This window comes from Doryrhamphus excisus, chromosome 10 (genome assembly GCF_030265055.1).
Source record: "Doryrhamphus excisus isolate RoL2022-K1 chromosome 10, RoL_Dexc_1.0, whole genome shotgun sequence".
Classification (NCBI taxonomy): Eukaryota; Metazoa; Chordata; class Actinopteri; order Syngnathiformes; family Syngnathidae; genus Doryrhamphus; species Doryrhamphus excisus.
Genome location: NC_080475.1, coordinates 18,169,933 through 18,186,984, shown reverse-complemented (window position 1 = coordinate 18,186,984; position 17,052 = coordinate 18,169,933). Strand labels below are relative to the sequence as shown.

At 42.5% G+C, this 17,052-nt stretch overlaps 1 protein-coding gene across 2 annotated transcripts in view; it reads left to right on the top strand.

Annotated features, from left to right (window-relative positions):
- LOC131136433 (adenylate cyclase type 6-like) overlaps positions 1 to 17,052 on the top strand; it is a 48,483-nt gene that overhangs the window by 23,420 nt on the left and 8,011 nt on the right. For both annotated transcript variants that reach the window (XM_058083235.1, XM_058083236.1), the window contains exons 4-17: positions 8,526 to 8,675; positions 8,965 to 9,086; positions 10,000 to 10,111; positions 10,342 to 10,469; positions 10,616 to 10,774; positions 10,868 to 11,009; positions 11,894 to 12,022; positions 13,534 to 13,562; positions 13,637 to 13,784; positions 13,889 to 13,986; positions 14,105 to 14,192; positions 14,316 to 14,432; positions 15,424 to 15,573; positions 15,675 to 15,850. In XM_058083235.1, coding sequence (XP_057939218.1) covers positions 8,526 to 8,675; positions 8,965 to 9,086; positions 10,000 to 10,111; positions 10,342 to 10,469; positions 10,616 to 10,774; positions 10,868 to 11,009; positions 11,894 to 12,022; positions 13,534 to 13,562; positions 13,637 to 13,784; positions 13,889 to 13,986; positions 14,105 to 14,192; positions 14,316 to 14,432; positions 15,424 to 15,573; positions 15,675 to 15,850 — 1,748 coding nt within the window. The remainder of the gene's footprint in view (positions 1 to 8,525; positions 8,676 to 8,964; positions 9,087 to 9,999; positions 10,112 to 10,341; positions 10,470 to 10,615; positions 10,775 to 10,867; positions 11,010 to 11,893; positions 12,023 to 13,533; positions 13,563 to 13,636; positions 13,785 to 13,888; positions 13,987 to 14,104; positions 14,193 to 14,315; positions 14,433 to 15,423; positions 15,574 to 15,674; positions 15,851 to 17,052) is intronic.

Sequence of the window (17,052 nt, the reverse complement as noted above, 5' to 3'; positions counted from 1 at the left end):
AGCACGGGTCTCCTCTACGTATGAGGAGAACCTGACCCTTGAGCGGAGGGAGCCACTGTAGTCGGACATCTGCTCCGAGCAGACCCGAGGCTGCCGTTATTAATGTGGATGGGGATTAATGGTAACGTGAATACGGGTGCAGACCAGGGATGTCCTGATCTGTTAGTTCTTTTACAATTTAGAAAGCTGAGTATTTGAGTATTGTGTGATTATGCCAAACCAGCCGATGTTACACTTAGAATTTCACCTTTTTGACAAATATTTCAATATTTGTTCTTTTTTATGGTTAAACTACATTGTTGATATGTTTTTACCATTTTTCTCTCAAAATTGATCAAATACAGAAATTCTAGACTTGGGTCTTAAAAAACAGAAAATATTCTCATCATTATTTTTTATAAATATTCATAAAATATACATTGTTTTAATTGGAGAATGCCACTTGGGAGACAATATAGACATTTCCGCACATCAATTGTTATCTGTCAGGGAATATTTCATTCATTCATTTTCTTTTCTTTTTTTCGCGGGGGTCCTGGAGCCTATCCCAGCTGTCTTCGGGCGAGAGGCGGGGTACACCCTGGACTGGTCGCCAGCCAATCAAAGGGCACATACAGACAAACAACCATTCACACTCACATTCATACCTATGGACAATTCGGAGTGGCCAATTAACCTAGCATGTTTTTGGAATGTGGGAGGAAACCGGAGTACCCGGAGAAAACCCACGCATGCACGGGGAGAACATGCAAACTCCACACAGAGATGGCCGAGGGTGGGAGTGAACCCTGGTGTCCTGGCTGTGAGGTCTGCACGCTAACCACTCGACCGCTGTGCCGCCCAGGAATATTTCAATTCTATTAATTTTCCTGAGTAGTAGCATGGAAATGTACGGTATCTATCGTCCTTCAAAAGTCATTGAAACATCTCCTGAATGACGTACTTTGCTTGATCCCTACACAAGATGCTTGCCAAGTACAGCACTTTTTTCATTCCTGCCTTCATTTGTTCCTCAAAAGGCTTTGCACCTTACCCTTATAAGCCAATGTTTGGACTCCTGCACTGAAACGCAGTTGAGTTGATGTTCAGCCAGACTTGTCAATTGAGATCCAGTCAGGAGACTTTGCTGGAAGATTCTCCAGATGTGCTTGTTGATGTCATTTGAGATATCGAAGATATAGTTTAGAGTGACTGCTGTTGGGGGGGGTGGCCAATATCCATTTTGGCGGCGCGTTTTGCAGGGTGCTGAACTTCGATCACTCTCACAAAGACAGGAAGTCCCACACATCGGCAGAGGGGATCAGCGTATTAAAGCAAGTATCGGCCGATGTCGATATCATCTTTTTTCACTGATATCAGCGATATCGGTCAGCGATAACGATCTGTGGCTGATCGATCGAAGGACCCCAAGTTTGTTACGTGGTTCCATCTGACCCTGTTCTGTCAATAAATTATAAACACAATTGGTTACAAATTGAGTGCCTATGCTGTGCAAATTCGATACTAAACTTAATAGATAAATATAATAGATAATAGCCACTTGGACAGGATAGGAAAAGGGTGAGTGTTTTTTAGTTAGGTTGTGTCATAGCCTGATGGCACTCACCTCACACCTCTAAAAATGTTACACCTGAAGGCAGCTTGACAATTGCCATCAAGCATTCGCCATCATCCAACCTTAGGATTTATTGTTGTTCCCTGCTAGCATCATGTGACTATTCGCCCAATAAAAAGGCTTGTGCAGCTGAGAACTAACAGTATATTTATTTTTACATGCTCCCTGTTTATGTTCGCTATTTGTTTTAGTTGCATCAGCAGCTGTCGTTAGGAATAAACACAGTGGAATTAGTTTTCCTGCTAATGGACGTTGTCACATCATCTCTGTGACTCCTTGTGTATACAGTGTAAATATTCTCTCAGAAACCGTTCCCCAGTTCTTGCACAGCTTAGCCCAGAAGTCATTCAAATCCATCTGGATTGGATTTCATTGACATTTTCACAGATACTGTATGTATAGGTGCATTGTTTTTGACACTAATCTGCAGTCACAAGTCACAAGTACACTAACATGTGGTGGTTTTTGCAACATAGCAGTCATTAGTCCCAAGTGTTCGGACTGAAGTCCGTTCAAGCGAGTCGAAAAGCGTCCTTTATGGGTACGCATGAATGTCTTTTTCTCATTATTGATGATATGGTCTTCAGAGGAAACACTCCATGCTCTGGTCATAGGTCAAGTGACTTTCCCAGGCTGGAGTGTGTTTCTGAGCACGGAGGGGACACGCTGTGTGTGTTTGTGTGTGTGTGTGTTTACATACATGTGTGCGCTTGAGAGGGGAAGTCCACAGCTCAAGGCCCTGTTTCTGATGTGCAGGCTTTGGCTATGGACGGGTGAAGCCAAATAACTAACAAGAAATCAGCACAGCAGAGAATGCTTTGAAAGTTGACGACTGTCTTTGATCATGCTGTTGTTCACGCACCATCATTTGTCAACATCGTCCTACAAAATTGTTCCACTACTGGTAACAATTTTTAATGTTGCATCTAAAGTTGGTTTATGACTTGAATCATTGATTACACTCTTTCCTGTTGAATATTTCTGTCACACCATCCACTCCCCTGAAAATGTTGGCTATGTGCAGGAGTGTGAATGTTATCACCATTTAGGGAATGTAGGTTTCACTCAAGCTCTGCCTATTCGTCTTTGGTGCTGCCAGTGTCGGACATATTGTTTTACAGTTCCAACTATGCAGAGAAATCACATGCAACAATTATACTAAACTCACTTCTACATCAAAGTAATGAATAGTAGGGATTATTTCCAGTCAGTGAGCTGTGTGGCAAAACATTGGGAAATGTTTTGTTTAAAGACATTGATTTTTAAAATACGCACTTACAGTGATCCCACCTTTATTATGAATTAGTTGCAGACGTAATGCAATACGTAATTAATGTATGTAATAAATTCAGCCATGAACCGTGGGGGCAGCATGGCTCAGAATGGTCGTCTCCCAACCTGAAGGTTGCAGGTTCGATCCTCTGTCCTCCCGTGATCATGTCGAAGTGTCCTTGGGCAAGATACTGAACCCCCAGTTGGTCCTGATGCCGTATCATCAGTAGGTAAATGTAAACAGTGTCAAAGCGCTTTGAGTGCCTTGGAAGTGGAAAAGTGCTATGTGAGTGAAATTAGAGCCTTGTGGACATGACCGAACATCCCTATGGTTACACTTGTATTACCCAATATAGCAGACTAACAAAGCCATTTAAAACATAAATAAGAGCCATGCTCATTTGTGTTGCTGTTAAAATGTTCCCTAGGGTAGCAATGTAGTGCGTGAACAGGAAGTGATGTCTTCACAGTTCACAGTTGAGTTTTAGCTCAGCGTGGGTTACGGCCCCAACAGTGTTTTTATTAGGGATTTGTATTTGGGATTATTGTCCCTGTCGTGAGATAATTCAAACCCGCAATAAAGGAACCAAGTCTGGTGCGTGTGTGTTGACGGAACATTACAGTAACATTACTGACATCTAGTGATCAGTGTAGAATACTACAGTACATGTCATTCACAGCATTTGTGATTGCATTGTCTTGCATTGAATACTTTACAGCCATTCCTTGTTACATCAAGGTTCAAACATCACTCCCTCAAACATCACCGTTTTTCAGATATTAATTTTCTGTCATTGACTAAAGCCTATTATTAGTCATAAAATATGCATTTTTAAGCAAAGTGTTTTAGTTTTTTGCAGTGCAATCTGGAACCGATGAACCACAATGAATGAGGGGTTGCTGTTGATTGCTATACAGTATTGGAGTTCATTTATCCATTGTTAAAGGGGACATATGATGTTCATTCTATTGAGCTGCTGACTCCTATAGAGCAGCTACATGCAATAACCAACACAGAAAACGTTTTAGTTCTTCCAGAATCTGCACCTATTCAGCTGTATTTCTTTGGATTTCACGGTTCCCGCGAAAACGTTCTGTTTTAATGTATTCCAACCAACACCCGCCTCCAAACACGCCCACTCTGCTGTGGTTGGTCACACCGCAAAGTGCATAAGAGTTCCGGTTTGTGCCACTAACTTTATAGGAGTTGAAAAACGGTATAGGAGTTCATAAACTGTAATTTATCTTTTTCAAATTTCAGCTTTTAACATGCAGCCATGTGTTGGATCCCAAATCTGATCTGGAAGTAGAGACTGTAAAGTTTCTCAAGAAAAGAGGTTACTTCAATGCCTACCAATGGTAAGTAGCTTTAGCATTTTAGCGTTGAAAAGGCGTAGGCCTTCAGCAAGTTTGTTGGCTGGTCCAGCTGCATAGTGGCCCATGTTCATTAAACAGTCCCGTGTGAAATGCCCTTGATAGATGAAAATACATTTCTTTATCTCGGGTCTGGAGGGAGCATTGCTGGAAGAATATAATTAGATTTTTCATTACACCAGGAATTAAACAAAAATATCTTAAAGTTACCCAGCCATGCTGGCGTCAGTGTGGTACAGTCAATGTCAACCATTCACATGTGTTTTGGTTCTGCCCAAATATCATTAATTTTTGGAAGAGGGTATGTAAAACCTTGGAGAGGATTTTGGGTTACAGTGTGACTTTTTCATGTGAGACATTGTATCTGGGCCACCTGGTGGGAGACCTTGTGTTAAGAGAAGATAGGTATTTATATAAAATCATGTTGGTAGCAGGTAAAAAAGCCATTACCAAAAAATGGCTTAATCCAAGACCCCCGGTACTGGAGGACTGGCTTTGTGTGATGAACACAATACATGACATGGAACTATTGACACATAGATTGAGGACTGAAGAAGACATGTGTGGAGAAAAATGGGTGAAATGGACACTGTTCACGGACAAAAATCAAGGAAATGACTCAAATTGCACCATGACAGGGAATGTGGGATAGCCAAATTGTATGCTGTGTATGTCCAGTGCCCCCTTTTTGTTTTGAGTGTGTTTGTATTGCTGTTGACGTTTTGTTTAAATAAATAAATAAAAATAAAGTATATAAAAAAAGAAAATATATTTCTTTTGCTGGTAGGGAATCAGGAACTCCAAACATTGATGATGGTGGCATCTTTAGGAAATGGAAACAAATTTAGCGTTCCCTTTCGAGGCATTGCTAGCATATAAACAGCGGAGCAGTGCTTGGGGGAGGGCGCGGGAAGCAGAGCTTATATACATATCTAAGGTAGCCCGCCCCTCTGTGACATCAGCATTTTGGTTGGTTTCAAAAGGCGGTTTCAAACTTCTCTCAATGAAGACATAAGAAATGTTCTATATTTGTAGTTGATAATATAGCGATAAAATCATACTTTTTCAACCCAAAATAACATGAGAAATCTTTTCCACTTTGGAGTAGTCACGCACATGAACTATGTAATTGTGACAAGGCTTCACATAATACGCAGGTCTTACACCAGGGCAGCTGCTGACACATTGTTGCCCCAACAGCAACAGGTGGCCACCTTTCTGCAGTCCGGGGGGGATATGTGTATGTCAACAACATGGACACCAACAGAAAAAACAAGGTAGCAATGCTGAGGCAGAGAAGTAGGCTGTAAGAAACAAACAAACGTGTACATCAGTGAGCGCCCGACAAAATGCAATGCTGGCATCGGCACGAAGGCACGCGACTTAAGGGGCCATCCATAATTTTCAACATTTTCACGAGCGTACAAACCGTACGAGGGGGGGAGGGGGTTAAGACATCAACGTACGCTTTTTTGAAAACCAGAAAATGTCGATGTCTGTATGCTCGAACCGCGGGACGCAGTCAAATTTTAGCGCGAATAGACTGGTCCCCTGTCGTCGTATGCTAGCGCGAGAGCTAGCATACGACTGTCCACAAAATCAATGTGATTTTCACTTCCTGTGATACACTATAGGTGTGATTGTTAAGCCTTTTCAAAACATTTGTGGCATCTTTATTGCATACTTCGCATAGAGTTGAGTTCAAGGGTTGTGTCCATCATTTCAAAGAAGATTTTATCTCCTCAGGCTTTTGGAAACCAGGGGCAACTCTTCTGCTCCTTGAGTAATCATGTGTGTATACAAGAAGTATTCCCTTGTTTAAAAATCCTGTGGAAAACAGTTGTTGCATCAGGACTTTTCTACATGTATCATTTGATAGAAAGAACAATACAAAAAGACCAAGTTTGTAATACATTTGTATTTTCTTGAAAGAAAAATACAAAAAAGAGGCATTTGATATAATTTTTTATCTTGTCCGTGTTCAATACAATGTTGATGGGCAGTGACTGATTGACCAGAGTCCCACAATACAGCCAGAGAACACTATTGGACATGTTCGAATTTCCTGGCTGTATTGGGTCAGTTGGTCATAGACCTATCAACATTTTTCATTTGGGATTGTACTCTTTTTAGGGGGGAGAGGGGGGTTGCTCAAAAGAGTAGTCTTTGTACTCTTGTGAAAATGTTGAAAATTATGGATGGGCCCCTAAGGAAGCAGGGAAAACTCAAGGCGCTAGGAGTCCACAACTCAATACTGGTGTCCAGCCAATTACTGGACAAACAACCATCATATTAACAACCATTCCCACCCACATTCATACGTATGGACATTTTGGAGTGGCCAATGAAGCTAACATGTTTTTGGAATGGCGGAGGAAACCGGAGTACCTGGAGAAAACCCACGCATGCACGGGGAGAACATGCAAACTCCACACAGAGATGCCAAGTGGGGAATCAAACCCAGGTCTAACCGGAAATCGGTAGGGCTTGAGGTTATACTTTATATACTCTATAATCTGCAATTGACATGGATTGATCAGAAGTTGCTATATTTATTATTATTCCACTAGATGTGTACTATGTATGTGTGTAAGTGATCTGTTGGACTTTATCATTGAATTATGGTTTTTATGATCTGTGTGACCACCCCCGGCCATCTCTGTGTGGAGTTTGCTTGTTCTTCCCGTGCATGCGTGGGTTTTCTCCGGGTACTCCGGTTTCCTCCCCCATTCCAAAAACATGCTCGGTTAATCGGCCACTCCAAATTGTCCATAGGTATGAATGTGAGTGTGAATGGTTGTTTGTCTACATGTGCCCTGTGATTGGCTGGCCACCAGTCCAGGGTGTACCCTGCCTCTCGCCCGAAGACAGCTGGGATAGGCTCCAGCACCCCCGCGACCCTCGTGAGGAAAAGCGGTAGAAAATGAATGAATGAAATGAATGATCTGTGTGACGTTGGTGATTCATGCAAACGTGCAATGATGGCAAACAGGGAAATCCTCTGTCAAGTCTTGTTCACTGTATTTTTCTCAAAAAAACACAAAGTTTTCCAAGTGACTTTATCTCACCAGCCAGCCAAAGAGAGCAGTGAAAAACACCGGCAGTGACACAGAAACAAGTTTAAGATTGCTACCCAGATGCATACAGTGGTATGAAAATTTTTGGCCACCTCTGATCATTTTCAAGATTTTCTGTAATAAAACACTGGTTGTTGGGATCAGCAAGTTGAGTGAAATACTGTACATCGTATGCTATAGCAGACCAACACAGTGATAGATGGGAAATTAAGTTTGGAGGATTTACCGCATTTACCAGGATTTACCATGTAAAAAAGAGGCGAACTGAAAAAAAGGGGAGGCAGGGTGACCGACGCAACACGAGCCCGTTTTTACTTGCTGAAGAGTTACTGAATCGATTTAAAGTTACTGAATCTTTTCAGATGGTGTCGAAATGAACCAATATCATCATTCAATCACCAACCAGGAACCATGATAGGAATGGAATCATTATTAAAACATATCAATACCAATCAGGTTTTCCTTGCCCAGATGGGGGTGTCATGGGATGTCAACTGTTGTCTATTGTTGCCTGCTTGTAAAGCTTTGTGGCTCTTTTGTGATTAAAGAGGGCTACTGTATATAAATAAACCTGACTTGATGACACCCCTGACTATACACATGGGGAAGAGGTAGGATTAAATATAAGCTCTGGTTCTTCCCACTTCTTTTCAGACATGTTGAATGTGCAAATATAACCATGTGATAATCTACTTGACACACAAGTCTGAAGCACATAAACATACCATAGCATACTTTTGGGTGCCATGTCCTGCTAAAATATATAACCAATATAACCAAATGTTTCTGCTGTATGAATATTGTTCTCTCAGCTGTAATATATTACAATAATAATGCAGCAGGTAGGAATCAACCATTATTACTGCATTTTAAGTAACTCGTTTACATGTGGCTGGTGCTTTATTGGGTAAAATTGCATAATGTAATGAGATCTCAATAACTGCATGGATGATAGTCAGGTGTGATGAAAGTATGGTGGGAGCTTCATGGGAAATGTCCTCCTGCGGTCATCCAATCGTTTACATCATTGTTACATGCAGAAAAAAAAAACACTAGTCATCGTAACATCACGAGTTCCAATCAGTCCCCTCCCATCCATATGTTTATTGATCTGAGACAATCTGGCAGAGGTCCACCATATTTCTATGTTGTGACGTGTCCCTCTGTTGTATGCTGCATGTTTTCAGATAAGAGCCAACATTGTCATCTTTCTTTGCACAAACATGATCGGGATTTGCACCCACTACCCCGCTGAGGTCTCCCAGAGACAAGCCTTTCAGGAGACCAGAGGCTACATCCAGGCCAGAATTCACCTGCAGAGAGAAAACCAGCAGCAGGTATTCACACACCATCACACCAGGACCTGTTGGAGGTCACGACAGGACCCCCCTCTGTTGGCAAAATGCATGCAACAGAGCAACATGTGCCGTCTCAATGTTCCTGTCTCAGTTGTTTGTCTCAGTTTACCAACAATATGTTTTGAAATGTCACACGCCCCCGCTCTTGACTAACACAGTCCCACGCAGATGGCAACCAGGCCATTCTAAATGTGACTAAATAAATGGACTCCCTCTATCACTTTAATTTCTCTGTGTGTTTCTGTCTCTCTTCCACAAAATCTCTCAGGAGCGCCTACTACTGTCAGTGCTTCCAAGGCACGTTGCCATGGAGATGAAAGCTGATATCAGTGCCAAGAAGGAAGATATGATGTTCCACAAGATCTACATCCAAAAACATGACAATGTTAGGTAAACATTGGAGGTCGGAGGTGTTGTCGACTTTGCTGTAACAGACATTGGCCATCGCACTGACCTCACTGACTGATGTGTCAGTTAGCCAGTTACTCCAGCAGCTATTTCCCTGACAGTACGTAATGTGCACGTCATTGTTTGTACACTGACAGTGCTGGTGGACTGCTGTGCTTTTCCAGCAGATCACTGGGAGTAGACCCAATTTCAGTAGTAGTCCCATTTCAGCCCTCACCACTGGGTTTCACCCAAGGATAAGCTAACGACTATCTGTTATGGATAGGGATGTCCGATGTTGGCTTTTTTGCAGATAACCGATATGCCGATATTGTCAAACTCACAATTCTGATATCAACTGATATCGGTATGTGTAACATCACATATATTTTTATTGAGCTGTGTTTCTGTATGATTTTCTGTCATCCCCCCCAAAGGACAGACATTTTTTAGCGCCACCCTGATTTGAAATCCTAGAGGAAGAGATAATATGTATTCATGTATCTGTACTGTACAGACTGAACTTGAAACTGATACCAGGAAAATGACCAAACTGGAGAGCATACCAGCGTATTCAGGAGTCAAAGTGCATTTTGAGTACTATAAATGTTTACATGCTGAGAGTTCAGCCCCCGTACTCGCTTATCCCTCGTTTCACCCCATGTGAGTGGAAATAGCTCAGTCCTTATAAGCGCCAGCAAAATTCCACCCATTAGCCAACATTCCCTGTTGGTGTGTTCAATGTCGTACCAAGTTGTACCAACCCTTAACTGGAACTCAATGTCTGTGTTATAGTGAAGGGATGGAAGCAGTGACTTACATTGACCCAGATGATGAGAGTCGGATGATGATGTCATGTTTTGTCTTCCTGTTTCTGTCTTTTTTGGGTACCCTTCAACAACCCCCCCACCTGCAGCATATTGTTTGCGGACATTGAGGGCTTCACCAGCCTGGCGTCTCAGTGCACAGCCCAGGAGCTGGTCATGACGCTCAATGAGCTGTTTGCCCGCTTCGATAAGCTCGCTTCGGTGGGTTCTGACCTCCTTTTGACAACAACTGTGATCATGTGATGATGTACTTCTTATGAAAGTGGACGGCGGGGGGTTTACTGAAGCATTGTGTAACACTTCCATTAGACTATGAGGCTGAGGCTGATGAGTCATCTCAGTCATGCATACAGCCGTCTATATTTGACTTGATCGTGCTGTGCATTAGGCTGTGCATTAGCGCTAATTGAGTGTATGTCCTTGCTGTACAGGAGAACCACTGCCTACGCATCAAAATCCTGGGGGATTGTTACTACTGTGTGTCAGGGCTGCCTGAACCTCGGGCCGACCACGCCCATTGTTGCGTGGAGATGGGTGTGGACATGATTGAAGCTATCTCGTAAGTCACACACTCACAAGGACTCGCAACATCAACACGCCCTCTTAATCAGGTAGTCGTGCTTTTCCAATGAATGTTAAGTGGATGGAAGCATGAGGCTGAAGGTGACTAGTTTTGACACAATGTGTGTGTGTGTGTGTCTGCAGGCTGGTGAGAGAGGTGACAGGAGTCAATGTGAACATGCGGGTGGGCATCCACAGCGGGCGTGTTCACTGCGGCGTCCTCGGCCTGCGCAAGTGGCAGTTTGACGTCTGGTCCAATGACGTGACACTTGCCAACCAAATGGAGGCCGGTGGGAAGGCCGGGTTAGTTCTTTTACTGATACAAGCTACAACAGGACGTTTCATTCCTAACTTAACGTGTGTGCATGTGTGTGTGTGTGTGTGTGTGCGTGATAGGCGCATCCACATCACCAAAGCGACTCTGCAGTATCTAAATGAGGACTATGAAGTGGAGCCAGGATTCGGAGGAGAGAGGAATACCTACTTGAAGGAGAACAACATTGAAACCTTTCTGGTGTTGGGCTGCAGCCAAAAGAGGGTCAGTGTCCAACAGTCTTGTTTTTGTCCTTGACGGCGATTACAAAAATCTTTGTTCATGACGAGACGGTGACGAGCCAAACATGGCCCTCTGATGACTAAAATGTGACGAGTTGATTTATGGATATACAGTACTTTACTTAAAATCCAAACAAAAGAAAAACTGTTTGTATTGTGCAGAAACCTGGCTGCAATCTCCAGCAGCAGCTTTTATAAATGAAGACATATTCATATTTGCGTGAGAGGCAAAAACAGGTGATGACTCAACTGCTCACGAAGGAATGTCACTTTTAGAACTGTTTTCAGCCATAAACTGCCACAAGGGGGCAGAAGTGCACACACATGCACACACTCCAGTTCCTGGTGTTACATATGTCAAAATTTTTTTATTGTAAAATAACCCCTTTTTGTGTGTTGTTTATGTTGTGGTATAGGTGTTTAGGTAATGGAGCTCTAAAAAAAGTGTGTCAAAATTCAAGTGAAAGCTTGAAATGTAAGATAAAGATGATTTACTCCCCTTTTGTAGTCGGGATCTGATATTTTCCTGAACCCTGCCTATGTTCTATTGCTGATTACTAAAGATACGGCTCCAAATACGGTACAAACAATAATTTATGTAGCCATAGAACAGGATAATAAGCTATCAAAACCTATTTTGTTTTTGCTTGTTTGATGATGCAATTTTTTTTAACATGGACGTATGTTTGCCAAAATGATGACTGAAACACATAAGGATGTGCGGAACAAATACAAATACAAAAATATACTTTGTGTATAGAGATAGAGAACACAGAGCATCCTACTACAGTATTAGTGCATTTAAGAACTCAAAGTGCCTCTCTAAAACTTCACTCTGGTGCTCTTTTTGTTTCGTTTGTTCCCCAGAAAGAAGAAAAAGCCATGATGGCTAAAATGCAGCGAGCACGTGCAAATTCTACAGAGGGCTTGATGCCACGCTGGGTGCCTGATAGATCCTTCTCCAGAACCAAGGAGTCCAAAGTCTTCAGGCAGATGGTGAGACACTAGTATTTCGAGTCACATGAATGTCATGACAAGAAAGTAAAGTCTGTGGTCTTTTTATGCATTCTGACATTTCCATTTACCACAAAGCTGCAAAAAACACACTAAAAGAGTTGCATTATGGAGGGGTTTATGGGTTTATGGACTGGGCTGCGCCGAGATGGGCGTGGTGGCGCAACAAGGGGAGATGTCCACATTTTCATCCTGCATGACAAATCAGCCACAGGTGCCAATGTAAGCTCGCCAGCTCTGACCTGGTATATTCTTGGCGCAGGCGAAGCGCACCCTGCACAGTGCTAAATTGGCACACACATGCGCATAGTGCAGACACATCACCAAAACCTCACAGGCAGGTTTTCAGAGTGTCAGGCACATTTCAATGCAATAAACAATTACACCATCTGAACCAGCATATACATTTGTATCCACTGTATATTAATAGTCCCGTCACATCTTTATGTCACATAAAGGACGTTTGGCATGCATAATGGAAACTGAGACACTTAAAAAAATATATTTTGGGGGAGGGTTAAGCCATATATTTAGGCGGATGTTGCACCCCCTTGCCCTTGCGTAGAGCCGGCCCCGATCTTTATTCTTAACGGAAAAGATGGGATACATGCAAGGAGGATGAGGAGGAGATTAGGAGAATACCGTCGAAGGTTCTCCTAATTGGCGATGACAGAGCAGGAATGCTGGTGGATCACAAGCACAATGCCTGGATTAGCCTGCTGCTGTGTTTAATATATTCGTGAGGAACAGATGACATGTGTCCCACGAGGTGGTCTACGTGGCCTCTGATGTGCAGTCCAGTGTGCCCTGCACATTTAAAGGCGCTCATTTGATTGGTTCAGATGACACTCAGCTGTGTTGAACCCTTTCACGCCTTCTCTCCTCCCTCTTTGCCACTTGGGCTGGTGGGAGGGATGGAGGCGTGGGTGCGGCATGAAAATTGCGAAGTGCGCTGGCCACAGGTTCAAATGTGTGGCATGTGTTTAGTCAAGGGAACGCAACAGCCAGTGATTTATTTGGAGGCCAAAGTTTGAGGGTATATCACTGGTAGTGAACTAAGACCATGCAATGTGTATGTTTATATTCTGTAATTTGTTTCTACAGGCCTGATGCTGTGCAATAATTCATTGAAACAATATTTTTCAATGAGATGTCATGTTTTTGATGATCAAAGATATGCAAGACCGTTGCCAAAAAATACCATTTTGACTCCCAGAGATGAAGACGACTGTTCTATTACATCGTTGATATGATGAAGCTGCATCCTGTGATCGATATCGTTATTAACAAATATCATCCCCATCTCCGCCCCTTGTCCACCGCATCTCAGAGGGTTTGAACCTTGGGGGCAAAGAGGGTGTAATTTGGAGGTTCCAAGCAATAATTAAAATATCAGTGTGGCTCTTGAGGATTATCTCTGCTAGTATTTGTCTGTTTTTTAGCCGCCACATGATGACCTTCCTTTTCACTCTCTTCTCCCTCCCACTTTTCAGGGCATCGACGAAGCATCCAGTAAGGACAAGTGAGTGTTTCGGTTGTGAAGAGTTGCTTTTGCTTCAGAGCCACACGTGACTGAATGATCCGTCTACCTTGTAGTCGCTGCATTCATGAGGCCTTGAACCCTGAGGATGAGGTGGATGAGTTCCTCGGAAGGGCCATAGACGCTCGAAGCATCGACCAGCTAAGGAAGGACCATGTCAAGAAGTTCTTCCTCACTTTTCAAACTGCTGAGCTTGAGAAAAAGGTCAGTGTTGGATGAGACTTGATCCAAAATGGCTCTTTGGGTCCATAAAAGCAATTATTTCCTCTGCTGAGCAACTCATCTGACTTTGACTTTTTTATTGTCAGTACTCCAAAAAGGTTGACGACGGCTTTGGAGGTTATGTGGCCTGCACACTCCTAGTTTTCTGTTGCATCTGTGCTATTCAGATGATCGTTTTTGAAATGTAAGTCCCTCTTACAAGTAAGTAGTCCTCCTGCGGGCAGGAAATGGATGTTGATGAGTTGATGAGGGGTTAATGACAGTTAAACACCCTAATGAGCCTGTTCTCTTCTCTTCCGCAGAACACCGCTTATGCTTGGTCTGTACATTAGCATCTTCATCCTTCTAACCAACATCCTCTTCATCTGTTCCATCTACTCCTGCATCAAAGTAAGGAGACGTGGTCTTGTCATTTGTGCAGCTATGCTCAAATAAAAGCATTCCCCCATGATGACATCCAGCATCGCTAATATGACATGAACTCTCTTTCTCATTTTGTCTTTTGTGTTCAAGCTCTTCCCAGCTGCCTTGCAAACAGTAACCAGGAAAATAGTTCAGTCTCGTGCAAACAGTACGCTGGTGGGCGTCGTCACCATCCTCCTTCTCTTCATTTCTTCCTTCGCTAACATGGTACGGGCTGCAGCTTTGTGAGGGTCAGGTTTGACTCATTGAAATGAAAGACATTATGGCACCATCTTCTGGAAGTACCCAGTCCACCTTTAAGGACAATTTGATTGGAGTAAAACATAAAATTGATTGCATTCAGTCTGTTAATACAAGAATACCGTCAAAGGTTCTCCTAATTGGCGATGACAGAGCAGGAATGCTGGTGGATCACAAGCACAATGCCTGGATTAGCCTGCTGCTGTGTTTAATGTAACCGTGAGGAACAGATGACATGTGTCCCACGAGGTGGTCTACGTGGCCTCTGATGTGCAGTCCAGTGGGCCCTGCACATTTAAAGGCAATGAGAGGTGTTAATTTGATTGGTTAGGATTACACTCAGCTGTGTTGAACCCTTTCACGCCTTCTCTACTCCCTCTTTGCCACTTGGGCCGGTGGGAGGGATGGAGGCGTGGGTGCGGCACAACATGCCTACAATTAGGAGAACCTTTGACGGTATTCTTGTAATCTCCTCCTCATCCTCCTTGCATGTATGCCATCTTTTCAGATCACGTTAAGAATAAAGATTGGGGCTAGCTCTACGCAAGGACAAGGGGGTGAAACATATATATATATTTTTTTATTTTTTAATGTAATTTTATTGTATTTTTTAAAATTTTTAAAGTGTCTCAGTTGCCATTATGCGTGGCAAACGTCCTTTATGTGACATCAGATGTGACGGGACTATTAATATACAGTGGATACAGTCTGTCCATATTGACCATCTTCAAATTTGTATCTTGTTTTTGGAGTGTATTTGCTTTTGTTCAAAGTACAAAAAAGTAACAAAAGCCTCTTAGAGCTCACTGATTAAGGCTTCCTACATTTTGTGTTTTTCTGTTGGTTGCCTAGCGACTTGATGTTAACAGCTGTATTCCAGTATATCATTGTGTCTGGTATAGATCATATCACACTTTGAGTAGCGTGGCTCGCTGACAGTAAATGATGTTCCTCCTAGTTTACCTGCAGCAAAGGTCAACTGAAGGACTGTGTGGCCAATGAGATGAACACGTCAGTGACACTATGTTTGCTGCACAACCTGACCAAGACGGCAAAGGATGGATGGACTCTGTGTTCCGGGCAGGTCACACCCTGCCATTTCCCGGAGGTCAGTTCTGGAGCTTTTTATCCTAAAAGTACAGCTTCTTGTTTGCCCATCATGTGTTCTCCTCTGATGTTGACTGGTCCTTCCTCCTTCCTCCCCTGCAGTATTTCAGCTACAGTGTCCTACTGACCCTGCTGGCCTGCTCAGTGTTCCTCCACATCAGCAGCATAGGGAAGTTGGCGCTGATGTTACTCATCCAGTTGACCTTTCTCGTGCTGGTGGAGTGGCCTCACGTGGTCCTGTTTGACAACGCAGACCTGCTGGTCAAAGCTAACACGCTGTAAGTCACCTTCGATTAGTACTGCCTGTGGTTGCCATGGCATCACCTTCTTTGAAAGGGTATATACGAGTCCTTTCATGAAAGGGTATATAGTACGAGTCCAGTCATAGGACACCCAATGACCAGATGAGATGCACGAGACTTGGTCCATAAGAATGAGACAAGACGAGATTTTAACATTAATTTTAAGATAAGTGCAATGATAAATATGACTGGAAAACACACTATTTTATTTAACGAGTCACAAAACAATGCAGGTCTCTCTCTCTTTGTGAACACACACCATTATGGAGACGTCTCTGAGAGTGTTGACTCTCGCTTTGGAGGTTGTTTTTTTTTTCGACTATTTTTTATTTATGTATGGATTTTCTGAACACCAAATCTTTTTGATCAAAACGTTTTGATCTTGTGACACCTCGAGTATATACATACATAAAAGAAAGGGTGGGAGTAGGTTGGAGGGTTGGCAGCAAAGCAGGTTGACGCTGTGATAGTACACTAATAGAAGGTAGTGTTTGTAAATATTTTTGTACATATTTTGTGAATATTTTTGCTTACTATTTGTGCACTTTTTGTCGACATTTTGTGTACTGAACGCTGTATTTTTTATAAAAATACAGAGAACAAGGCTGACAGATTAATTCCCTGTTTTCTATCATTGCATGTTTGCATGAATCACCAACTTCACACAGATAATTAAAAACATAATTCAATAATAAAGTCTTACAGATCACTTACACACATACACAGTACACAGTAGATATAGCAGAATAATAATAAATATAGCAACTTCAGATCAATCCATATCAATTTCAGTCAATTTGCAATCTTCAACTTTCATAACGTAAACGGTGGATTATTTTCAAGACAGCAGGCACGATCGTGCATCAGTCACTGAGGGTATTTTTTTTTTTCAAATACAGGTACAGATACAGATAGAGATGCAGATGCAGATAGTGGTGTACTCGCTCATTGTCTTTACTTAACTACACGACAACATAAATGATAAGTAGTAGCAGTTGTTAGCCTGTAAAAATCATCCTATAGTCCGACATGAACAATTGGCCTCTGCTGGGAGTAATGCAATAGCTGTTGTTTGTTATGTTAAACTCATATTGGTACTTGTCTTGCATATTTTCCTGCTACCTTTTTAGTGTTAAGTTACCGTGTGATGAGTTTAGCCTTCTTTGTAGGATGACACT